The sequence below is a fragment of the Priapulus caudatus genome, unplaced genomic scaffold (genome assembly GCF_000485595.1).
Source record: "Priapulus caudatus unplaced genomic scaffold, Priapulus_caudatus-5.0.1 Scaffold754, whole genome shotgun sequence".
NCBI classification, from domain to species: domain Eukaryota; kingdom Metazoa; phylum Priapulida; class Priapulimorpha; order Priapulimorphida; family Priapulidae; genus Priapulus; species Priapulus caudatus.
This window is the reverse complement of record NW_014577815.1, coordinates 109,944-137,211: the sequence shown is the minus strand read 5'-3', so window position 1 is coordinate 137,211 and position 27,268 is coordinate 109,944. Positions and strand designations below refer to the sequence as shown.

Genomic DNA, 27,268 nt, shown 5'->3' with positions numbered 1-27,268 from the left:
AATTAATTAATTGGATCCGGATCACCACCAAAATGTAATCGATTCTAAGTTACCCCATTTCTGACCTATCCTGAAAATTTAATTAATTAATTAATTAATTCATTATTTAATTGGATCCGGATCACCACCAAAATCTCATCAATTCTAAGTTAGGCGATTTTTGACCTATCCTGAAAATTTTATGACAATCCGTCCATAACCTTTTCAGTTAGGCTGTACACAAACCCACAAACCCACAAACCCACAAACGCACAAACCCACAAACACTCGCCGGTGAAAACATAACCTCCTGCCAACCCCTTGGCGGAGGTAATCAGTGAAGTGAATAATAACAAATATACTGATATAATCAACATGGATTCCCTTTATATTGCTGTCCATGTTAAATTGTTAATGTCGCATAGGATAATATATACTATTATACCGTTATATATTTGCTATACATATTTATTTATTCGCGCAATTGATACAATTTTTACTGTTTTTATGCAGTGACTAAGAATAATAACGTTTCCTAATATAGGCATGCCAGTAAGTCAAGGCGTCATAAGAGCAAAATGCAGAGTTGTGACGTCACTGGAAGGAGCCGATTCTATTCAGGTATGCTTACCTCTACGCACATTTTTACTCGAGGCTCGAACACCGCCGCCTAATATACGATATGATAGTAGCGTCGTTATGTAGTGTTACATAATACATAATCGTAATAATATATAGCATAGTGATAGTACCCAATATATTTATAGTCGTCCCAGCATGGTGAATGAAATACTCAGATGCTGTTGTGGTAGCGTTGTGAATATGCGTGAAATTAGGGTTGCCATTATAATTGACACATAATGACATAATAAAATGACGTTAATACATTTAAACATCCATACAAGCCCATAACAGTTCTGTTCTGCATTACCTCAAACACGAGATATCCTAAATATTGCTCAATTCAGTTCGAAACAGAATCCTTGGCCACCCCGTGTCATGTTCGTGCGGAATTTCAAACTCATTACACTACTGTTGAATCTTTCTTTTTTAGCAAGGAGAGATATTGATTGCACGATACACAGATATTGGCTGGTCTCCATACTTCCCGCTGATATCGGGCTTGTGCACGGAGATGGGTGCCCTGCTTTCACATGGTATGTTGATTGCAATAGAGTCGTGCTCTGTCACCATCATACACATTCATAGCAATTATTTTATCCATTTTCAATAGTTAGCATTATACGAAAATGTGTAATAAAGGTACAAATATTGTAGAACGGTGAACGGCACGTGGTGATTTTGGGTTGTGGGAATAAACAACTGCAGGTATCCGTGTTCATACGCGTAGGCTTACTCATTATAACATTTCTGACAACGGCCGCAGTTAAAGTTCGCGGTACCGTCAAGTTCACATATTTGGTACTTGATAGCGTGATTACAGAGAATAATTTATGATGATTTATTCATAATAAAATACCTATATGATGCAGGTGCCGTCGTTGCAAGAGAGTATGGACTTCCATGCATCGTCTCTGCCAAGAAAGCTACGTCTATATTCAAAACAGGTATGGTATTCAATCAAAAGTAGGCCTATATATATAAAATACCCGAAGCAGGTTATTCTATAAATTTTGAAAAACCACCAAAGAAACCACGCAGGCATACGTGAAAATAATTATAAGCATGAACATAATACATAAACATATAAATATACAAATATAAAATATAAACATAATATATGGAACCTAAGTATCTTTATAAAAAAAGGAGTAATTTTATCAATCGTTATTGTTCATTCATTTATTCATCAGTTCACTCATTCAGTAAGTCATTCATTCATTCAATCAATCACTCAATCATCTATTAATCGATTTACGCAAAAATACTAAAATTATAATCTTATAATATAATCTTCCTTAATAATGTATATCAATAGAGTTATAAGACCATGTGTAATTTCGATGGCTGATGCAGTAACTTTCTATTTCTATTACAAAAAGGTGATGAGGTGATCTTGGATGGAACCCGCGGCACGATAACAAAGGTGCTCGCCGATGATAACGACGACAAACACACGGACTGATTCGTAAAACGACGACCTACGTTACCGCAGTCTGGTAAAGGAAACCATGAACGGATGGCAATTGATGGTCATGGGGGCAATGGTGATGATGATGACGACGACGTCGACGACAACGATTATATACGACGATGATAAAATATTATAATGTACACGATAAACATAACACATACCAATGAATGGTCTTTTTTATGTTCCGCTATTTTAAATCATTTAATTTTTATTACTGACTTAAGAATTTGGGATACAGCATGTCAAATACGTGCAAATATGTGCTTTGTACCTTATGTTTTGTGACGCATTGAGCATGTGAAATCAGAGAGCTAACATGCATGTATGTGTGCATGGATCGAAAGAATAGTACGATGGCTGACCATTTCTATGCCAAACGTTTTCGCGTCGGCTAGACACTTTGCTAAACACATTTGTATTCACGTGTACGGGACATGTCCGCGTATGTTCGTGCATACTAGCGAAATTCGGGTAGATAGGACACAGATTAAAACTCACTAATATTCTCCTGTTATAATTATTAAAATGAGAAACTGGGCTAGAAATTTTCGTTTTAATCTACTGATGAGTGGGTACTTTCTACTTTAAATGTATATAATTTACTAATAAATGTTATAATTTGTAAATTGAGAATCTATGATGGAGACCTATGATTATAGATTAGATTTAGATGTCAAATTACTGGTTAGTATATGCTCTCTGCTCTAACTAATGGCATTAAACCCATTTATGTTGGGTTATAGTGGGCATGTGAAACCAACCGCATGTCTAATGTAATGTATGCGTGCACGTATCGATAGCTGACAGTTTTCATAACAACCCCTTCCGTCTCTGTGATGCACAGGCGTATATTCGCAAACAATACGCGTATACGTGCGTGCGTATATTTCTCAAGCTGATATAAAAAACTTATGCGCCACAATTATTATTGGTTAAAAGGTTGTTGTAATTGGTTGTAGGTTGTTACTCCTAATCTCACATATACAGCGATACTGGGCCTATTGCACGATGTGTAACAATGAAACGTCTAACGTTAAATGAACAAAATAATCTGTTGCTGGTTTCCATCGTTTCGATATTAGTAAATTATAATAACGATTATCTGCGTCGTGATTTTCTGAATTTTCGGTTTACTGAGAGATGCTCAAGGGGGTAAAACGTTTTCACTTTCTTCCTTCACCTCAGAGATTTACGTACTAAGAAGCTAAGAGCCTAGGGAAAGCTAGCAAATGAGATAATGCCGCATTGCGCACGATACCCAAAGCCCACCCCTGGTTAGAAAAGAATACTATAAAATAATTTTTCACCATTTCTTCTCCTATCAGGGGTTAATATTGACAAATTTTGTTTGCCATTATTAACTCCTGATCATATATATATATATATATATATATATATATATGTATATATATATATATCAATGACAAAAAGGTGTCATTTTTCACCCCTGCTTGTATATATCATCTTGGTCGCAGAGCTTGATATATACGTTTGCACAGGAGTCCAGTCACGAGGTGTGACGCGAGAGTTGAGGGAAACCATAAAGCACGTGACTGCGGCCCATCTATGCGATACAGTCCACGTCAACAGCAACCATATTTGATGCAAACAATTTTATTTCACATCTCCTTAATAGAAACATCTGCAGGTTAACAGAAACACTCGGACGGTAAAATCGTCAAAGGTAATAGGATAATAAACAGTACGTAGCTATTAGTGGTCGAAGCGATGTGTCATCAAAAACAAGTGTACAGCACTTTCAGGATACCAACCTTTACACAGGCACATCTGAAACCGAAACCTCTCCGTCATAGACATTTCCACTGGGACTGACCATTTTCCTATAACACGTTTGCGAGTTATCTGGAGGCAGTTATCCGTTTAAAAAACATGGTGATTATCCTTGCAGGTTGTCACATGCTTAGTATTGCTTACACTAGCCGCAATAACACAGACTTGATAGAACAGATTTTGTGCGCACACGCTTGCGTACTAGGATGTAACTCGAGTGGTCCTATGCTTATTGATCAACGCAGTGGCTGGAGGTACGCCAGCCGTATCTCGAGGCTACGGGTACGGCAGTCCATTTCCGCATGCGTCGCTTTCCCACACCATAGATTAATTTGGTACTATGACACGCGTATATAAGATAGCCGAGTCGGTTTAGAGTTAGTGTTAGCTAGGTTAGGGATGGGGAAAGGGATAGGGATAGTGTGAATGTTTGTACTTGTGTGTGGGACTGCTGTACCCGTAGCCTCGAAACATTAAGATACGGCTGCAGCGCATGTGTAGTGTGACTGACGTACTCGTAGGCTCGAGACATTAAGATACGGCTGCCGTAACCGTAGCCTCTGCGATTCATCAAAGGGCGGAGTGGCTAGGTCTATTTAAACAAACGATTATTAAAAATGGAAGATCGATTTACTAGCACGGCGTGTTAAACGTCAATCAACACTATCAGACATTATCAGTTGCCAACCAGCAAACTTGGCATATGATTGAAAGTTGTCAATACTATAAACGAAGGCAACAACGCGTAGCAGCAGCGAGATATACATCCATATATAGAGGCAGGGAGCCGTTTTTTATGGAAAGAAAAGATCGCCCAAATGTCAAGGAAACTGGCAACCATGTTTACTAGATAATATACTTGTAACATCGTTATATCTTAAGGGCGGTTCCCCGATAGCTGAGTGACGAAAGTGGAGTGTATACGTGGTTCATACAGGACTGAAAAACAATCACAAGGACATGGACATTTTATCGGATATTTTATCGGAATTCATAGACAGAAAACATACCTGGATTAATTTAATAACGCTGAGAGGGTCTATGTACCCCGGGGTACTGCCGGAACGTACCCTGGGTACGGTCCGGTATACCGGAACGTACCCTGGTACTATCTAATATGCCGTACCATACCTCGCCTACTCCACTAACGAGTCTAGGGAGTCGCCTACGCCTACTCCCTAACCCTAACCATATCAAATAGTGACCAGCAGTTCCCTGGGGGGCATAGACCCTATGAGCCAAACCCCATTCTTAATCACTGTCACTTCTAGAACATACCTTGATTTACTGAATGATTTTACTGACTTTCTATAATTTGTGATCATCATTTAACTGTCTCTCGTGTCTATAGCTATTTAAGCTCATTTAACGCAATTTTTATTGAGGTTTGCACATTATTGATGACACAAAATTTCTTTTTATTACAGGAAAGGATTCTTTTCAAGCACAAAATCAACATTTACTAAATTCAAGTACTTTTCAATGACTCCCCTCAAATTCAAGGACTTTTCAAGGACTGTGCGAACCATGTGTATGCATACATAGGCGTCGACAGTTTCATGTACTGTAATAGAGATAGCCAACATCAGTTTTACAACCCCCGCACGCGCACGTGTGTATGCGTGTGTGCGCGCGTGTGTGTATGAATGTGGCGTGCATTACATATAGCAAGTCTGCAGACATTAAATTCATAGCTTTAAATGTCTCGTGACGTTAATTTTTAAAATACTGGCTAGAAATGGGAGGAAAGTAGTGCTGCTGAGACATGGGTTCGCAATCAGTAAGTATTGTAGTAAGTATTTCCGATGTTGTAAAACTAAAATATAAAAGCTAGCTCTTCGTTTAAAAAAAGGAAAAAGAAAAATATAGTCAAACATAGCATACATTTTAATTGGATTGCGATGTTTTGAAGTTTCTTCTATGTGATGTGGTAACTTGACAGAGTGTATGTATTACGACATCAGTTGGCTGAAAGTTAGGGTACGGTGGGACAATGCATGGTATACGCAGCGACATATCGTATAGTACCCCAAGGTACTTTCCGATATATCGAACCGTACCCAGGGTACCCTCTGATAGTACCCTGGGAGACATAACCCAACCAGGCTGTGTGACTAACGTCAATATACATAGATATTCTAACCCTAGTAATACCGTTTCTTGAAACTAGGGGGACATAGACCCTATGAGCGTAAGTGGAAGCCATAATCGTGGAGGGTGTCCATCGCATGCTTTTATGCGTACACCAACCCCCTTTACTGTAGACATGTACAGTCACTATGCAATACGGCAACAACTGCTTATCATATTGAGCAAATACAGACAAATTGATACATCAATATCAATAGCATCCCGCGAAATTACTTCATGACACGTTCAAAACAAGGCGGCCAACTTTCAGTGGAGATGCACCATAGTAGGAGTATATCCACCTCGTATTTAATACATGAGCTAGAACTTGCACACGCACTGAATGCTTAATTTGATTAAGCATACGTAATGATTGATAAACGATATTGAGAAATATTTCCTCGGTAGGAATTAAAATAACCAAAAAACAGAATAATTAGCTTTTCTTCTGGTTAACATCTTGGATGACGATAGTAGCACGAGGCAAAAGGTCGATTTCATAACAGCCTGCTGCATACGTGCCCACCATTCGTTAGCAGATCATTCGTACCTAGAACTCCCCAGAGAGGGCACTACCAGCCATAGAATGTTAACCACTGACCTCAAAATAGACTATTTTGAGATCAGTGATGTTAAACCTTGCCAATCTTTGCTATGTTGTTACCTTATTGCACAGAGTTAGTAGCGACCATATATTGATGATAACTACGGCAGCATTTTGATATACTATAGTCTATACGACTACGTTTGCACACTTCTACGCTACTTTCTTAAAATCACATTGTTTCTTCATAAATGGTGATATAGGAGTAAAGTCGAGATGCAAGGTATGTCCACTTTAAAAGTGATTTATACAATAAAAGGCCAAAAGAAGCTGGCAGAAAAAGCCAGGGCTACTTCTCCATTTTATCAAAACCTCTCCTTGTGCATAAAGGGGGAAATTTCCATTAAACAACTCGGATAACTATTTCAAGCTTTAGATGTGGTAATAAAGTGAATTTTCCTAATCATCGTTCCTTCTCAAATGGGAAACGTTTTATCACTAGGCGTGACAGGAAAGCATTATCATTAGCGTTTGTTATATCACGACCGCTCACTAGTTCAAGGGCAGATAACTGGGAAAAAAGCACCAACAGAGCATCACATCACACCATTAAACTGCTTTCAGCTTGTACCTGACAACGTGCCATAAGGACGTCCATTAGTGTGACCAAACGATCGCTTTAATACATTAACAATAGTCTGCCGTCTCTTTATGCACGCCGCACACTAGCTGGGTTGTGCACACGTCCACTGCTAGCATGCATTGCAACCATACAACGAATCCCTAATATTTGTTTATCACATTAAAAATATGCCATCTAGTCTCTCACCACGCGGTACTGTCCTGTCCAAACCTTTCACCTCTCAAGCAAAATGACTATGCTTGCGAACACAACTGCTCCCGGAAGCATTTTTTCCTTAGCAAAATATCACCTTCCCACGCCACCCTCCCTTTTCCAGTTTGCCAGACCCCATCGTTTCTACGGCACATCGTACTAACATGATGCAGCCGTGCGCATCTCGCATAGCAGCAAGCCCGCACACTTGACCTTCCTGAGGGAGAAAGCGTGACGAGGTGTGCGTGTGCACGTGCGCACGCACACACCTAGCTCCGCCGCACTGCATCCGACAGCGAACACTGATCAAATAATCGACGCTTCGTTAATCCGCGACGTCACGAGTTGCGTCACGTCGAGCTGCTGAACTAGGTGACGGGAAGGAGGAGAGCCAGGCCGCACTAATGACCTAGTTTCTCGCCGGGTCTCGCAGCGGCTGGTCGCCCGGCGCCTTCCTTTGGCTCCGGCGGCCCGGTCGAGCTGTGAACCTTCGAACAGATGCCGGTGGCCGACTTCTTTGAAGTCTTCTTGACGTGCGTCCGTTGACGCTGCTGCATGATGGGTGACGAGCTGTGGAGAACGCAATAGCAATATCAAAAAAAGGTTGCACCAGCTTCGCTGCAACGTTAAACACTGCACATAGCATCGCTGCAATGTTGAATGTTGCACGTAGCATCGCTGCAACGTTAAACACTGCACATAGGATTTTCGGCTGGCAATGGTTGAATGTTGCAAAGCAGCTAGCATTTCGTTGTCAATGTATAACACTGCACATAGCATCACTGCAATGTTGAATGTTGCTACATAGGCATGCGCTGCAAACGTTTTTTAAAACGCGCACGTAGCATCGGCTGCAAACATTTTAAACATATGCACGTAGCATCATCTGCAGGAGACATTAAAGCATTGGCAGCAGTAATCCATGGGCAACGTTGAAGTGTTGCAGGTAGCCATCAACTGGATGTTGACGGTTGCAGCCGTAGCATCATGCAACGTTAATTGTAGCATTTCGCTGGCGAATGTTAAATGTTGCACGGTAGCATCACTAGCACACATTGAGATGTTGCAGCTTAGCATGGCGCTGCAACGGTTAAACGTTGGCAGCGTAGGCATCGCTGGCAACATTAAACATTGTACATAGCATCAGCTGCAACATTAACCGTTGAACTGTTGCACGTAGCAGCACTTGCAATGTTGAAGGTTGCACGTAGGCATCATGCAATGTTAAACGTTGTACGCCAGGCTATCGCTGGCAAGCATTGAATGTTGCACGTAGCATCACTGCAATGTTGAAGGTTGGGGCACGTAGCATCAATGCAAAAGCGTTAAACGTTGGCATGTGTGTATATATTTTAAATGTTTGCACGTAGCATCCACTGCAACACTGGAAAATGCTTGCACTTAGGCATCGCTGCAACGTTAAATGTTGCAATGTAGCGCATCACTTCAACATTAAAATGTTGCATGTAGGCATCGGGCTGAACGCTAAATGTTGCAGCGCAGCGACACCGGCAAATGCTGGGCACATTGGTCATATATTGCTCACTTTAGCTATACCAATAGTTAGGTTTACAAATATGAATATGGTAGAAATTCACACCTGAGTAGCGCAAAATGAGTGAGTCAGTGAGATGAAGCTGTCTAGGCAGATATTGCTGCTCGTTGCGAAATCTACGTGATTGGCTTCAAGAAAAGTGTCCACAATGGGCCGCATTAAATAATTAATGAAAAGCAGAATAATAAATAATAAATAATTCATTAATGATAAACTAATATAGCAAGCTGTGGCTGGTGAGGCTGCCGAGCATAGCTAAAAGCATTTCAGAGCATGACATATATAAGCCAAACCAAAGCGAGGCTTGTGGTTGCTTTAAACCTTGCGAGATAAAAATGGCTTGTAAACATTACGCTAGATTTTAGGGCCTCAATCTTAAAGGTTGAACTGCACTGCTGTTATGCGTGGCATCACCTTAGGCACCCTGATTACTGTGATGCTGGGTGGTGACTGGTGGAGGTCCATAAGGTGGTGCTGCAGGCATCTGTGGGCCCCCGCCCGGCCAAGGTTCTTTGTAAGTGCCAGCCTTCTTTTGCAGCAAGCGACTCCAGGGCAATGGCTAACCCTGTAATTTCACGCTTGAATAATGACCCACAACAAAGATGATGCTATTGTTGAAAACCATGCGCGTTAAATCAAAATATTTACCCATCGCAGAAGTATTAATCACATTAAATCAATAATATCTAATTACTATTATTATTAATGTAATGATAATATAATACCTAATATTTTATTTATAATATTAGGTAAAGTCATGTTCGCAAACATTCAAGCCATATCTGAGCGCACTCACCACAACAGGTCCTGGCAATGTTAGCAGCTCATTTTCAGGCCACTCAGCTTAGACCGGGACGCCAGGCACAACGAGGATTACACGAGCGCAGCTGTGGGATGGTTCAGCCGTTAGGCTTACAGCATGTTACGTACTACACACAACAATACTTTGCCAGTTGCTAACAAGGAAATAATAGTTTTAGTGCCGCGCTTCAGCGTCATGTATACACCCAGCGCTTCTTTTCACCTCTTCATGTCTGTTTTTACTCCGCAAACTGCCAGCATCCTAGGACCAATTGCTCAGAAACATCATAAAGATAGGTTCATGACTATCACAGAATGTCTTAAGCAAGAGCCCGCAGAGCGTCTCGCGCGCCTCATCTGAGGTCTGCTTTGCTAGCGAATTATAGAATGTAAAATTCAAGTCGTGCCGTCGAGTACACATTTGTTAGGCGCAGATATGCAGACACGCTAGTTGGCGTTTCCACATATGCTTAGGACACGCCGGGCACCTATTCGCAGATGGAGGGTGGCGGGCAAGCGGGCGGGCGGGAGGTGGTGGGGGAAAGGGCCGGGGGAGGAGGGTGGGCGGGAAGGGGCGGGGGGAGGGGTGGGGGAGGGAGGAGGGGAAGATGGTGGGGGAGGAGGCTCTAATAGGCAAAAGCAGTTTCACTCCATGTTAACAGTCAACAAATCCGATGTTTAACGCCTCTACTTGAGGGTCAAAAGGTTATCAGACACTTACTCTTCGCAACGTCAGTGGAAAGCAGCCATTTTTCATGGTCCTTTTCAATAAAGCCTAAAAATGATAGGGCACCGCGCTGAAACAAAAAAGTTTTTCAATCGCCGCTGCCGTCGAGACATGTCCTCAGAAATGTCTAAAATCTGCCCTGTGGCCCATTGACCTTTGACCTGTGACCTGCCAATTCCGACAACAGTTGATGGCTTTTCGCTACCATGATGCCTCATACACCAACTATCACGAGGCTAAGGTCGACGCCGTTTAGATTTGTGCCCCAATTCTGCATTCTCTCGCCTTATACTTAATTTAAGGAGTGAAATTTCCCCCCTTCTGTTACACCTCTTGACCTTTGACCTTTGACCCCAGCTTCGGCCATCCCAACTGGTTTTCGGATTACCCCCCCCCGCCCCACGTCCGCGAATATCCGTGACCGTTACGTCGAGGCGGTTAAGAATTTTGTGCCCAACCTGCTTGACCGCCGGCTCGCACGCTGAACCGACGGAGCGGCACTGACGATCATGCGCATTCTACAAGCTGGCATGCTTGACTATTGTCAGATGAGCCCTAAAAATAGTCACATGACATCAACAATGTCTAGGATGTCAAAACCTTTGCACGTAAAGTGTCGAGCAAAACTCACACAACGTTTTAGACCGAAAACGGGGACACTGAATCGTGTAATCACGGCAGGGTTACTCCGCCTCACTTGCCTGCCTTGCCGTTGTTCTCGTACTTCCGTAACCAACCGTCGAGCAGCAGGTTGAAGTATCGTGGCTGCTCGAAGAACTGGCTGTAAACATGCGTCTCCACCGTCGGGTAGAGGCAGTGGAAGGCACCCCGGCGACTACGCTCGTCCTCCATCTCCACCAGGGCGCGCACGTCCGCCGGCGTGAGCACATCGAGGATGCTCACTTGTCTTACCTGTCGCACAGCAGATGCGTGTCGCGCATTAGACGATCTCGTTTTATGGCTAACACGTTTTTCTAGTTCTACAGCCACCCACCAGCAAAGCAATGTCCCTGACTCCACCGATGATATCCTCCAGGACAATATTACATCTGGATAACATACGCTTCCTACTCCACTAGATACAAAAATATCCTTCTCTCTCATATGTACTGGAGAAGAAAACGTAAGAATAATATCCAGAATGAAGAATATTAAGCCCCTGCCACATATCCCCTAAACAATCGTCCCATTTCCCCACAATATTCTTTTCTTCCTCCAATCACTATTACATCCCTAAATGACACTTTCGTTATTAAATTTAATATCGAAAAACTGCTGACCAGTTGAACAATCCATGCAGTTTCAAACTAGTTCATGGAACATCAAAAAACTGTACAACAGATTTATGTTTCATGTTATTTTCTAATGATAAATATTAATAAAAAGTAAACAGAAACCAGTTTGGATTAATTGCCTATGTGTTTGCTTACAGACGTGGTTGGCACATTTGCTTAAGCTGCCCCTTGCAATTATGATGCATGTTGCATAAGTCTAGTTTCTTTGGACTGGTACACATAAGCTAATAAAAATGACAAATTTTTACGAGTGAATTACATCTATTTTTGTCTGCTATGTTGAACTTGGCATTTAACACGTGGCACATTATAAAATCACAACTTAACTGACAGTAATAGAGTACCGAAGTGATGACGTCACGGTGGCATGACAACGAACCTACTGGTTCTACACAATCATATGCTCTGGTAACATTAACTGCGTGTTGTGTTTTGTACCTGATTGTAACCATCATTCTGAGAGTCATTATTGCAGTTTTTATAGATTTCCAAAGGATGGAAGTGAAAAGCAACGAAAAAAAAAACTAAAAAAAAAAACTAAAAAAAAACTAAAAAAACAATTTTCATTCATTAAATATTGTAAGATCGACTTGCTACCGATGCTTTACCGCTGTCTGCAGCGCACACACTCGTGTTTTACGTACGCACAACATTTTCACGCAGTTAATGTTATGGAGCCAGTGGGTTGTGTAGAACCAGCCCGTACGTTGTCTTGACAACGTGACGTCACACTTCGGTACTCTATAGTGACTAATATCAAAAACCATAAATTACTATTAAATCCTTGATAAAAAAAAGCGATAATAAGCACATTTTCCTAACAATAATTATCACTTGCATGTGTGTACCACACACACAAAAACTAGACTGGTGTAACCCACATTATTACTGCCAGTGATAACATAAACAAAAGCATATGCACAGGCAGTTTTCCAAAATGATGATTGATTATATGAAACAATCTATTTCAATTGACAATGCTGAAAATGGGAGTCCAATGTTATCCCTTAATATTGTTCTAGGAAGATATTATAGGGGGCATTGGCCCACAGGAGTTAAACAACAAATACCCTAAATTATTTCTTTTATAAACTGCAGTCTCATTATTACTTACACCATAGTGATGGGACCTGTCTATAAAAAGTCAAAGATGGCAATCAAGCATTAAGAGTCGATGAAACCAAAATGTACACAGTATCATTCATATATTTACCAGTAGGAAAAACAGGATTTCACCAGATAACACTTAATAAGCTGCACTAAAACAATGTAGAGAATTTACAGTAATAATACATGGTATAAATTATGAAATTGCAAAGAGAATTTCTACTACTAATCATGTGCATCTAAAGATTATAATTGGAGGAAACTGAAATTAGAATAGCCAGTATAAAATAAATATATTAATTATTAATTATTCAGTGTTATTTGCTTTGCATGCATCCCTATGAGTGTTTTTATGAGTGCACATGCAAGGCTTGTGAGTATGCCTGCTTTCATGTGTGCATGTATATATCTGTGCATGCCCTCACTAGTGAATGGGTTTGGGCATGCACTCAGTGTGTTCATGAACATATATGTATGTATACCATACTAGATAGTACATATATGTTCATGCTGTACTTCTGTGAGTGCTTTCACACGTCTCTTTATGTACATGTATTTAAACACAGATGCATGCATACATGCATGCACGTACTCTCTCCAACTTGTAGAATTACGTAGAGTTGCGCAGAAAATACATTGTCAGTGTGAATGTGTGTACTTGTGTGTGTGTCTGTGTAAAACCGTTTGTTTTACCGTTGTGTAAAACCGTTTGTTTGTTTCACAGTGATGTTGATGTAATTGTGTGCTATTAAATAAGGAAAACGTGCCAATTATCACAGCACTCATAACTCCACGTACGTAGTGCCCCCATATCAGTTATACATGAATGTGTCATGAGCAACGAAAACTGCCACCAGTTATTGCACAGCTGTCAACGAACAAACGCAATTGACATTCATAATTACGCACACAGATAATTACAAAGGCCTGCTTCTCTGATGCCATTAAGTAATTGAAAATGAGTAGATTGCATTTCCAGGGTGTCACCGGCAACTGTATATCATATTAGATGCTCGTGGGTCAGATAACAACGAGCGTGTCAGCGAGTAATTGCTGAATGAATACGGCTGCTGCGGCGTGTTACCTTCTCCAGCGACTTGTTCGTGTAATAAATGTGCTTGGCCTTCTCATCCGCTGACAGGTTGTTGTTGTACAGAGTGTGATGCACAGACACCACCCGGCCACCTGTTGGTGACGTTACACTGCAATAATAGATGTCATCAAATCAGACAAATCCACGCCAAAGTGCGTGTTCACCTGGACCCGGTTCCACAGTCGTGGATTAACTTTAACTCTGAGTTAAGAGTTAATCCACGACTGTGGAACCGGGTCCTGTCAAGTATTTGTTACAGAAATATAGAATTTGCCCTGCATAATGGACAATGTCACATGTTAGCTAACATCGCATATTATATTCAATTCCTTTACGTAAAAACTGATACTTTAACTTAGGAGAAGCAGTATCTAAGCACATTATAATAGTTGGCGGCAACTACGGTTGTCAATAATGCTTAATTCATCATAATAAGTAAGATATGAACTTGATTAATCATGCATTTCTTCAATAACATGCAGTCATGTTTATTTAAACACGTTATACCAATGATGTAACTCCCTACTTTCTGGACATTAAAAAATCAGACCAAGCATCAGTTATGCTGTGGAATGGAACACGCTGGAATATTAAGCTGGGATCACGATCAGGAATACTCACTATTCGCCATTCAATGCAAGCGGCGATTCTGGAATTCGATAGCCCGCCAAACGGAAGAGATCACAGGCCATTGGTGCTTTTATTTTTACATCAAGTGGTGAACTCGAGTGCAGACTGAAAGATCATTTTAACAGAGATAGATTTTCAATAAAGAGAAAAAGGTGCAAAAGAAACACACTCTTCATAGCAGTCTGTACTATTGCTACTAACTATTGGTGTTATCAACTGTTGGTTGTAATGATAATATCAGGAGCGAAAAGAATTGAAAAAAATAAAAATGACTGAAAAATCGTTTTTATTCACTTCTGATAATACCTTATATATAAATAAACTGATAGCGATAAACTGATAAAATAACTTAACAGCGATGACTATGGACCATCATGCGGCATAGCTTCAGCAAATACCTATACAAGCTTTCACCGTTTTACCTACACATAGTTATAAATTTCAATGTCATCGCTATTAGGCATAGCTATTATCAAGCTATCACTATGCTTTTCATTCTCCTAGGCCATAGTCAGAAACATCATAAATGGTTACGATAACATAGCATGTCATAGCTTAATCACACAAAGTGTTGTAAAAAAGTTATGAAATTAAGCATATGATAGTCATAAACACCTTATGATGTTTGTGATGATGGGGCCCTAGTATATTTGCCTGTGAGATGGAGATACGCGAATCATAATTCATACAGATTCATGGAATTATCCAGCTACGCTTAGCTGGATGAGATATCCTTACTTATAGTTATACTAAACATATCTTGGAATAGGTTCACCTGATTTCATGATAATATAATAGTAAATTTAATTTCTATTAAGTAACAGTTTCACCTGTCAACACGATCAGTTGCTGAAACTGCTGCTAACGAGTTAAATAAATCGATTTTATCGCGAAACAAATTTACACTACCACATATGCGGTTCCCTATCCAGATTGACTTACCTGGGCGATATATTGACTTCTATGACCCACGGCTTTAACTTCTCATCCAGGATAATATCGAAACCAAACAGCTCATGGCAAGAGTAGCGCGATCGGACGTTACCCCTGATGAGGCTATTCAGTCCTGACTCGGAACTAACAAATACAAACAAACAACGAATCGTGATATCAGCCAGCGTCACCCGAGTATCGAAAGCTAGGCAAGGTGTGTGCATGAAGACAATTTACACACCCAGGATGGTTTGCCCTGTGCGTGATCAAGCTTTGGTCATAGATTTACCAACGAATGTTTTATATAACTCCTGCCAGGTAAGAGAAGGATTGCTCGCTGGATCCTGGACGTACCTTATGATCGTCTTGATAACAATTTCTTTGATATTCTCCCAGATCACGTTCGTGTTGATGTCTTGGTCTTTCATATACTTCCACAACGTCACTAAGCTCCTTTTAAAACATCAAACACATTTAATTCAATAGATATTGCAGTACTGCTTGGTCACATGATAGTGCTGAACATGTTCTCAGAATGTGTAGATCACCACTATTGTTAAAATGAACACTTCCCGGCATTTACCTCCAAATGAATCTGAACATAATACGACTGACCAGCTGACCAAGATAAACATACTATAGCTTGGATGGGACCACTGTGAAAATAAAGGAACACAGTAGTTTTCATGGGACAGAGTTGTTCGGAACTACTCCAGCCGAACACCTACAGCCATCAGAAGTGACGAAATTTAACAACATTCCGTGTATCCACTGCATAACAATCGCTACCATTTATGTCCACTACATGCTCCATGGTCATCATTGTAAGTGTAGCCAGCATGATTCTTGTTGATGCTGTAATTAGTCAGGTGGATGAACTTGTTCTTGATACTGTCCACACTTGGTGTGTACCTGATAAATAACACATATTCAGAAGAAGCTACCTTTGATACGAATACTATATATAATTCTGAAATATGATATCCCACGCGTGTGAAACCACACAAAATGCAAGGTTTACGTGTTTCGCATTGCAAATTCTTTCCATGCTAATATATCAACTAGAATTGCCGACATTTATCAATGGATTTAGAATCCCCATCATGGATGTTTTCCTCTTCAGCAATCAGTTCAGTTCAGCAATTCAGAACAATTTCCTATTTATCCTGAATGAAATTGGTCAGCAACAGCTTTATCTCACAATTAATCATTTTACAGAATTCACTATCTATTACACTAAAAGGCACTACCAAACTATTCCTTGTTATATTGGGGGGAGGTAGGAAAAGCAGAACTATAGCTGGGTGATACCCAGGGCAGAGAAAGTCAAACAGGGAAACCTAGGAGCCTAGGACTGCACAACTGTGGCAAGGGGAGCTTGACAGCACAGGGTGGATCAGGGGTTGCATCCAGATCCGGTCACAGACTTACTTGCACGAGGCGAATCTGACTAATCCATCCTCATGAATGTATACACGCAGAGGGTCAAATGAAGTCACATAGACATACACTCGCAGGTCAAACTTGGTCTCATTGATCAGGTATGGCTTGCCAATGTATCTACGTAAGTTAAAAACGTATGAATGTTTTTCTAGGAATGCAAACTGGTATGTGTTCTGGCAACTGTTCCAATTTGAAAACAAAATGTGACTATGTACAACAATTGCGTTATAAAAGGAAGGGATTAAAACTGAAGATTACACATGGAAATATGCAAATATTTGACCCAGCATGAGAATAATCAGTAGAGAATATGAAGTCAATAACTCTTGTCCAAAATGCCTTATTAAATACAGTACTATCCCCAAGGGTATATATGCCCCTCAGCAAAGCATTAATCACACATCATTGCTGCAATTCTGTTTAAATATTCAGTACCAATACATTAGCACAATTATAAGTGGCATGTTATGGTCAAACAAGCATGAACACTACCACTTTGCCAACTACGAAGAGCAAACCTTTAATAACACGAGATACGTAATGCGTGACGTCCATGCCTGAATAATTGTAGCAATACTGCAGAGCACTGACGCTTTCAGTACTCCCATAACAACAAAGCATCTGAACAGTAGGTAACTCTGACATCACAAGTTAGAGATGCGTGACTCTAAAGCAGGGGTAGAAATTAGTTTGAAAATTTACAGGCCAGCCGGGCCTGTAGGTAAGGGATTTTACAGGCCCGCCAGGCAAATCGATTTTTGTATGTGCCAATGCTGCTTTCAGTCTGGATTTCAGTCAGTTCAGGCTTTTAGTCTGGATTCAGGAACCTGTCCGTACGAACATCCCACGCACGTTTCTTAAATGCCAACTAAAGTTGTGCGTGAGGTGTTCTAAATTTTCTGCATACGTGTTCATTTCTTCTTGAATCCAGCGCTGAGATCACTAGTGCATGCTGCTAGTTGCATGCTGGGGTGGATTTTCTACAGGCCCGTCGGGCCTGCTAGTATTAGAAATATCAGGCCCAAGCCTTAAAATATGAGCATCGGGCCGTTAGGATTTCGAACCCTGCTCTAAAGGACTATATGTATAAGACCTTACTGTTAGCAATGCCCCATGTTACAGTTCACTTTGTGCAATGAACTACTGTGGAAATACAATATCTCCTAAACTTTAGTTGAATATAACTGGTTCCAAAGGCATTGCTTCCAACATTACGTGGTTGTATCGGACTCTGGTGCAGTCCTTCCCACACTATATGGCAATATTTGATAAACTTCGATAGAAAACATGAAAAATTGTAGTAAAAGATGACGGCGAACAACGAATGCCATGCATTGATCTGCATGACCTTGGGAGTCCCTGAGACAACTACTCATGTGAGCAAGTTTGTTCTTGTTATTCCTTTGTACAATAACGTTCACAAGTAGAAGAGTCATCGTGTATCATGAAATTGAAACTAACCGAATATAAAATTTTAAATAATTAACTAAGGACCTATAAGAATTACACAACTGAATGAAAACTGACAAAGAATTTCATGTACACTGACGCTGTGGTGTTCATGTAGTCTCAGAAAGCCAAGAAACATGCTTATCTTGATTTGATGTGTGTGTTTGCTGTCAAATGCTTTGACTAATTGTAGAACTATAGGAATTTATGCATCCAATGTGGGCTATTATAAAAACCTATTTAACTGATAGAACCACATAGTATTATGCTTACAAAGGTCACTTGTAATTCAAATATGTAATGTTAAGAATCGATTTTGATTTTCAACCCAAACCTGCCCAATTCCCTGGTATTAAAAATTCTCCTGCACGGGTTTACATTTGTCTGCATTCAAGAGTTTCTAGTTGTATACGTGGTTTTCTATACGAACTGGTACTAAATAACTTAACTTGATGATTCCTTACTCAAATAGATAAAAAAAATTGATTTTGCAGCAGGAGTGGCATCTCTACATACCTCTGTACAATTACTGCCTTCTTCTTTGGTATTTGGCTCCATTTGCTGATGACTTTGATCCCTACACCCCTTGCTGATGCTGGCTGTAAGATGCATAAATTTGCTATTCATATTTTATAACCTATGAGAGCTGTGATTTGGACCACTTACTAGCCAATTCATTTCACGGTCACATGTTCTCTTTATACATCAGTGCAATCTGCAAACTTCCGGTCAAGGCCCTATACACGTTTCATCAAGTAAAAAGGAAACCATCTAAACCTTAATGGCCAAACCCTCAAGGTAGAGGTAAATTTGATCAGTTTTGAGATGCATACATCAAGCTCTGAAAACACAGCATTACTGTGTTGGGATTGTCAAAACAGTAAACAGTTCAAAATACAACATTGTAATTGGTGTAGAACATGCCGAGAAACAAAATCAAATGTTGAACATCCATTTTAAATAAAATAGCTGACATGGTGAGAGAGAAAAAAAGATTTGAATAAATGAGCATAGTATATCAAATCTGGTAACGTGCAACGATAGTAAAACACCAAGAACGTGATTAAAACACCTTGCAATTGTACTACAAGATTTCCTGCCAAATTCCAGAATAATGCCACAAAGAAATGTCACTTGCTTGCTGCAATTTGTTCATGTGAAGGAGAGAGCATTTTAGAGTGGATAGACTAAGTCTAGAATGTGGAATTATCCTTGTTTTCTTGGTGATGTGTCACACAACTCAGTCACCCCTATTAATTAGTCCTGATTATTTGCCTGATTATTTGAGCAACATGCTTTGCTGAGAATAAGAGAATAACAATTTCCTCCGTCCAGAAAACCCTTCCTTCGTAACCATGCAATAAATGTATTTAATTATATATATTGCCTTATAATAACACCTTAGATTCATCTCCAGTGTCGACACATAACAAGCCATGATAACACCAGCACATCAGCACGCAGTACAAGTAACCAGGGGTTAATAATGACAAACGTTTGTCATTATTAACCCCTGATGTAATGCAAACTGCACCATAGAGCTTCTTATTCCCCTGACAGTGGCACTTAAGGTTGCGAGGCAAAATCTCAGCAAACGAACGACCTATCGCTTTTACGCGTGCAACAATCATGCAAGTTCTTACAGGCTTCACGATCCACTTCTTGCACGAGTGCTCCTGCCAGGTGCGTTTCAGCAGCCGCACATCCTGGGGCAGAACGAACGTCTGAGGCACAAAGCCAAACTCCTTCTTCCCGTGTAGCTTCTGCATGTGAGCCAGGTTGCGCCACAGCCGGTCCTTGCGGCCGATTTGGAAAGACCCAGGAAAATGGTTCACCTGAAAAGCATGGAGAAAAGGTGCCAATCTGAATTGATGCAGGTCATGTGAGCAGTAATCGCATGTGTGCAAAAATCTTTTGAATGGACATGCCTATAATCTGTTTGAATGGTACACTTTGTTAAAAATGTAAATGGGTCAATGGTAAAATGGGTAAATGGTAAATGGGTAAATGTAAATACAGGTGATCAAGGTTTTAGTTGTTCAAGTTTATTTTGTTTAGAACGAACGCAATTTAATAAATCCTAATGGTAGAAATCTATCTTTTATAAAGCTGTTTCTTACCTAGCAGAAGCAAAATAAAATAATTTAGTATACCTTCTGAAATTCCCTTATTACACCGAATCCTCCACTTTTCATGTGTTTGCCCCAGTAACCAAGCCAGTCATGTTCTTCTATAAAAGGCAAATGCATCAGTTACCTAAATGCAAGATGAAAAACTAAATCTTTCCTCAGGTGAATACATACAACACTACAAGATTTTTTTTAGCAAAATTTGACCAATGGTGTTACATGACTTAATGGACAGCATAAATACATTGATATAACATGCTAATTATATTTAAATAACAGTTCTGCAAGTTAACAGGAAACTATACATATATATTTCCTCCCCAAACCCTACACCGATATCACAAGTTGTACATATAGGCCTATCTATGTATTAGTCTTTAACTTAAAGAAATTCCAAACATCCGTTTTTTTGTAACCCCCATGTACAGTTGAACTTTCTAGAGATCCATATGCCATACTGAAAGTCATATTTATGCCTAGAGGTACATGTAGAGAAGATTATAGATATACTCACTCCTAGACACACGAAAGCCACTACGAGCAATAAGGCCCTTTACAATGAGGGGAGTGATTGTACTGAGTCTCCACTTCAGCAGCTTCCTTAGTGGCAATGGCAATGGTTTTACTGGAACGAAACATGGGCACATCCAAATAAAGGTGTTCATCAAAGGATCGATTAGATTGATAGACTACTGCATTAATTCTTTCTCAATGTCATTTTCAATGTCAAGCTCACACTAAACAACAGCTATCTGAACCCATTGTTAATTATAGCGACTACTCCACATGGCTTAAGCTAGCAGCACACTTCACCATTTTCGTTGCTCGTACAGGCAATTTTCGTGGTCGGCAATTTTTGTGGCCGTTGCCGCGTCACAGCACACTTCACCACAAGTTGCCACCACGAGCAATTTTCGTGGTGAGAAATCAAACCGGTTTGATTCTCGGCAACTCGTGGTCACCACTAAATTTCCGTGGTGAGTGGTCGTTGCCGGCCCCCGCACACTTGGCCATTTTTGTGGCGACCACGAAAATTGCCTGTAGGAGCAACGAAAATGGTGAAGTGTGCTGCCCGCTTTAGGTAAGAGTGACGCAGCGTCGCGACTTTAATATATCGTGTACGTACTTTTCTGGTCCGACGCGCAGAAGTTGATTACGGGTGGCACTTCGGGAAACAGACTAGGGATGAATGGCGACAGCATTTCAGCAGAAGATGGTGAGCTTCCACTGCCTTCCGCGCATCCATCAGAGACCTCATACATCGACAGTTGGCTAAGACCTTCGCTGGCCTGGTCAGTGTACGGCGACGGACACGTGTCACTCAGCTCACTCGCAACCGACATCAAGTCAACCTCTGAAAGCCAGGCGATAGCAGCACATGCTACACGTTACGAAGAGAAAAGTGTACGATCAAACCTGCATAAAACGGTCGCCTGCTCGTAAAGGCCACATGTGGTGTTTTCTTTTTTAAATAGTAGCTACACAGTGAAACTACCTCAATAGAATCTCCATCTGGATACTTTTTGTGTTTCTTTTAAGTAGCCATTACACAAGATTTACTGCATCTAGGTGCACCTAAAAAATTATACGCGCATCAAGAGAAATGCACATGAATGTCGTTCAACAGCAGATTCTAAATATCTTAAAAAGTTGTGCATTGGAGGGATGTAGTCAGAAGCTTTGTGGAATTAATCGCTCTCCTTTCTAATTCACGCGGAAACTCCCTGCGCCAGGCCGATCGCCGTCTACTGTTAGTGTTACCAATGTTTCACTTATCATGGAGCTCCCTGCACTTATATCACACATACAAACTCCACGACAGATGGCGCTCTCGCTCATGGGCTCAATCTACCGCTGCCAAAAGTAGATTTCAGTTACAATTTGTAACGCTTTTTTACTACAAGTTTTACAGCGGCCAGGTTACTCGTATCCTATGTACTAAGATTTGGACTAATAATAATTGCAAAGATATTAAAAATCCGACCGTTATTTCATGACAAATTTGATAAAATAGTGATACGAAATAGTACGCAGATTGTGCGCCCATTCACCTCTTTCAAATCATACGCTGTTTACGAATCTCCATTCGCTGGATTTCCCCCCCGAGCTCCGCCACTTTAAAAATAGTGCTAGCATTGTGGCAGTGGTATCCTGAGTGAGCGAAGGGGCACTGCATGCAGTTTGTCACACATACATACCTGGCCGATCGCCGTCTACTGTTACCAACACCCGAATTATCCGGGAGCTACCGTACACACATACATACCTGCCTGACTGTCATCTTCGAGGCTGCTCAGCGCATCGTTGGCGCCCTCTTCGTTGTCGTACGCCGTGTCAAACTCGTCGCGACTCGTCGCCGCCGACGACGCGCCGCCGCACGACAACATGCTCTCGCTTCTCGAGTCGACCTCGCTGAGTGACTCGTCGTCGGAGACGCCCGCCTCACCGATGTCGCTGTCGTCGGCCGGCTGCGGGGCGAGGTCGAGCGGGTACGCGTTCGCAACCTTGCCGCCGACCTTCGTCTCGTTGCGCAGTCGCTTCATCTGCACGCGAAGTGGGCTGGCCGCCGAATCGGCAGCGCGGCGGTTGCGCGCAGAGTCGTCACGCTGCTTCTTCTTCTTTGTCGGATTTGTACTGTACGCATCGGATCGCTCGGACGCGGTGCAGAGAGCGGCGGCCATCTTGCAAGCGACGGCGTCGACGCGGTTACCCTGCGTCGCTTCCGACGAGCTCGGTCGTGAATCGTCGTCGGTCGGCGATGATTGAGACGTATCGTCATCTATCCGCTCACTATCACAAAGTAGCAAGGACGAGACTTCTTGGCGGGCAACATGCGGTTCAGAGCTGGCATTTCTACGATGTTCATCGAGAGAAACGTCATCCACAGATGAATTTGCCTTGCTGTTCCAACTCGGCGAGCACTGAACAACTTCCAACTGCCTCTGGTACGAGACGATAACAGATTCGCAGGTACTTCTAGATTCACGTGCCGCCGAACCTTCCCACGGTACGGGTGCCAGGCCATTTGGTAGCTCTTCGTTCGGCTGTTTTACGATGATCTCACATGTATTCGAATTAGAAGATGGCAACCTGCTAGCATCACCTGGCTGCCACGTAGAAGTAATACGGGCTGCGTCTTTGCGGTGGTTAGGAATTTTACATGCAACTGGTTGCAATAGCTCCAAACTTTGCAGTACGTCAATAGTCGGCACTCTCTCGACGATGTCTGCCGCTGATGATGATGGTTCGCTTCCGCACTTAATCACCGGCGCGTGCGTTCTTGGACTTGCGGCTTCCACCCCCTGACTGACGTCGTGGCCCAACGACAGATGATAGTTGCTCTTCTGCGTACATTGAAAGTCATTAGCAAGATTGCCCTCGCCATCTCGTTGCTCCAATGGCGGCGTGCTTGCCTCAGAATATGCACTTCTCCGCACCAGTTCGGGCTCGTGATGCTCAAACGAGGAACAATGCCGACTCATCTCATTACTCGGTACATGTTTAGTGGCAGTCACTTGATAAGGCACAGTGACAGTTCTTCCACTTAACTGATGAGTTTCTATATCATTATCACAGGTCAAACAATGATTATCATGCGACCGAGTAAAGCAACCCGATGACAGTCGATCAATGACTTCTGTGCCATTTCTCTGTACTGTTATGGAGTGATTTAAATCCAGGAAGTGGCTACTCTCAGAGTAAGCTCCCAATTCAATATTATGAGTCTTATTAACTCCAAATGTCTCCAGCGTATGACGCACGTGTATCGGGGCTGCATTCATTTGAGTGTGACAAACACACACTGGTGAACTCTCAGATATAGACTTTCCTTCATGTGAGACAACAAGTTCGTGATTATGCTTCTTCCATTGTTTGACAGGCGTCCCCACCGGTGACAAGCTGCTTGATACGAGTGAATGTTCCCGTTTATCCAACCCCGACGACAGAGGAGTCAGGGAATTCGTATCTGATGCAGGCATAGTAAATATATGTACTGTAAAATACAGACTGTAAACAATTTACAGATTTTACCATAAATATTCTGATAAGTTTGACCAATCATTTAGTTGTATTAAAAGTAGTCTGGTAACAGCTATAGATAACCCAAAATAGTATATATACGAATGAATTTTCCTAATAACATTAAAATTATTGAATACATTGAATATGGTAAGCGTTGCTGAGCTCTGGTTCTCCCAACAAGGTCACTGGTTTAACTCTAAATTGTTCGTGCGGACTTGACCCATTGTGAATCTTGATGACGTGCATCTATCTGAGCATCTATTCAATGGACAATGCTCAGCATGATGCTCTATGTCTATGACCTCCATCACTCATCAGGATAGATCTATGCAGTTGGTTCAAACTGGTGTAAACAGCTGCTATGTGATGGCAAGGCAAACACCTGTATCAAAGGATAATAAATAGATAAAATTTATTAGAAAAATAATTTCAACATTTTTTGACGTCGTATAGGACGTATGCACTATCACATTCACAGTATCATGACTATGGACGTTTTTGGCCCGAGCCTAATTAGGCCCGTGCCAGATTTGGCTCGAGCCGAGCGTTCACACGGACGTTTTTGGCCCGAGCCTAATTAGGCCCGAGCAGTTTGGTCCCATCGAAAACGTCGGACCAGGCCGAGCCAATTTTAGCACAGCTTCGGCGAGCGCTAGAGAGGTAGAATGCGTGGCGGCTGAGATGCGCGCGAGTGTCAAACGTGTACTTCAACGAAATAAAGGTCCAAAACAGTATAAAAATTCGAAAATTTGATCAGTCCTGATGCACGTTTTTCAAAATTGATAATTAAACTCGGAACGTAAGTAAACACTCTAAATAGTAAACAACGCCATCTCGCGACATACTCAGTAACTGCCAAAGTATCTGTGACTGTGAGTGTGAGATATTTGTGCAATAAAATTTATTTTACTTTGAATTTGAATTTGACAGACAGTATTCACTTGCGTACGTGTGAACGCGCCGACTCAACCCGGCCCGAGCCAAATTTGGCCAGAGCCAAATCTGGCCCATTTGGCTCGAGCCAAATGGCCAAATCATGACCGTGTTGAACGCGGCTTTAATATGGCTATGCTCACGAAAATCCATTCATTGAAATTATAAAACGTGGTTTCATTTCATATTAAAAATAATTTGATATTACGCGTGAACGGACTACGATATAGCCAATGCATTTAGTGTAATTTCATTAAAATAAAATTTGTATTTAACACTGCATACACACTTGAAAGACATTAAACATAATACTAAATCTAATAGAGACTCGAGAGAGATTGACATACCTGTTAACTTTTCCGCCATGATGTCAACAAAAGGCATGGTCCAGGATCATCCAATCACAACTACGATTTCAACAGCATGTCTGAACGTAGACGAATCACGGCTCCTAATATATATAATATTTTTGATTACCGCTGTGTGTCGCTAAAATCGCTTTCCTCGCGACTGTCGCCATTTTTACTTACAAATTGCGGCTTAATCGATTTGCTGAGACTGAAAGAAGTGTCTAAAGACATTGATACTAATCCACCTGAGTTAAAGTCAGCGTCAGCAGCGGAGTTACAACGATAAGGATCAAAGTAAAGTGGAAATCTAGAACCCGTCGTGTAGTTTAATAATAATAATCGTTGTTAGAGTCCGACTAGTCTTAGAAATATTTCAAATAGAAATAGAAAGTCTCGTATCATTGTCTCTAGCCGGCTCGTGACAGCACTGTGTTACTCTTACTGAGTCGGTAAACATTAGATACAATAATGTAACCCAAACACAGGATAGGGTTACAACGCGAGCCTATTCTTTCTTTGGAGGAACTCTGAGTGATTCACTCAAGGCGGTTCCAAGGATAGAGAACATGGGTCCAATAAAACCATGTGCCTAACCCTAACCCTAACCCTAATCCTACCCTAACATAACCCTAACCTATTATATTGAATATAATATTATATTTATATTGATGTAAATGACTTGGTGTTATGGGACCCATGTTCTCTATCCTTGAACCGTTTTGGGCCTGAGTTTCCTCTGAACAATGCCCACATCGACGATTTTGGTAGATTTGGTGTGGGTTAGATCAGAGCAACTTGCTATACAAAACGGGCATTTTCTCCGTTCCGCTGGGATCGCCTGTGCATTTCATCGCTCCAAACTCACAATTGAGGCTATCAATCAAGACCTGACGCACATAGAAAACTGGATAACTTATTGGCTTGCTCGCGTTGGTAAGTACACTTGTACTCTTTTACCTAGTCGTATTTCGATTTGAAAATTTGTTGCTTACAATTTCCTCTCGACATCGGCCATCCATCGTGCCATTCAACTGCATTTGGGAAACACAGGATAGCATATTTTGGTAGCGTGGAGTTTCCCAAAGTGCAGTTGGAATGCACGATGGATGGCCGATGTCGGAGGGAAATTGTTAGCCAACAAATTTTTCAAATCGAAATACGACTAAGGTAAAGAGACAACGTGTACTTACCAACGCGAGCAAGCAATAAGTATCCATTTTCGATCTATGTGCGTCAGGTCTTGATTGATAGCCCCAATTGTGAGTTCTAGAGCGATGAAACAGCCATCCTTGGCGGGATCGTAGAAATTCGACGTTTTGTATAGCGCAAGTTGTTTCTGATCTAACCCACACCAAATCTACCAAAATCGTCGGTTGTGGGCATGGTCAGAGGATCTCGGACTAGGCGCGTTTTATGGTAACCACCC

At 41.4% G+C, this 27,268-nt stretch overlaps 3 protein-coding genes across 4 annotated transcripts in view; 2 read left to right on the top strand and 1 right to left on the bottom strand.

Annotated features, from left to right (window-relative positions):
* LOC106813304 (putative phosphoenolpyruvate synthase) overlaps positions 1–3,117 on the top strand; it is a 17,025-nt gene extending 13,908 nt beyond the window's left edge. For both annotated transcript variants that reach the window (XM_014817409.1, XM_014817408.1), the window contains 4 exons: positions 524–600; positions 1,034–1,136; positions 1,473–1,547; positions 1,983–3,117. In XM_014817409.1, the coding sequence (XP_014672895.1) occupies positions 524–600; positions 1,034–1,136; positions 1,473–1,547; positions 1,983–2,065 (338 nt within the window). In that variant the 3' untranslated portion in view covers positions 2,066–3,117. The remainder of the gene's footprint in view (positions 1–523; positions 601–1,033; positions 1,137–1,472; positions 1,548–1,982) is intronic.
* Positions 3,118–5,985: 2,868 nt separating this feature from the next.
* On the bottom strand, positions 5,986–25,888 carry LOC106813313 (tubulin polyglutamylase TTLL4-like). The gene is made up of 16 exons (XM_014817423.1): positions 25,840–25,888; positions 24,697–24,941; positions 22,803–24,503; positions 21,663–21,890; positions 21,051–21,161; positions 20,561–20,637; positions 20,051–20,242; positions 18,924–19,006; positions 16,947–17,075; positions 16,305–16,427; positions 15,870–15,968; positions 15,525–15,659; positions 14,574–14,687; positions 13,944–14,061; positions 11,089–11,369; positions 5,986–7,944 (listed from the first exon to the last, which is right to left on the bottom strand). The coding sequence occupies exons 2-15, from the start codon at positions 24,803–24,805 to the stop codon at positions 11,151–11,153; spliced, it is 3,438 nt and encodes a 1,145-aa protein (XP_014672909.1). The 5' UTR covers positions 24,806–24,941; positions 25,840–25,888; the 3' UTR covers positions 5,986–7,944; positions 11,089–11,150.
* Positions 25,889–25,989: 101 nt separating this feature from the next.
* Positions 25,990–27,268, top strand: part of LOC106813311 (zinc finger CCCH domain-containing protein 10-like) — a 20,363-nt gene continuing 19,084 nt past the window's right edge. The window contains exon 1 of the mRNA XM_014817422.1: positions 25,990–26,136. The gene's annotated coding sequence lies outside the window, so the exon portion shown is untranslated. The remainder of the gene's footprint in view (positions 26,137–27,268) is intronic.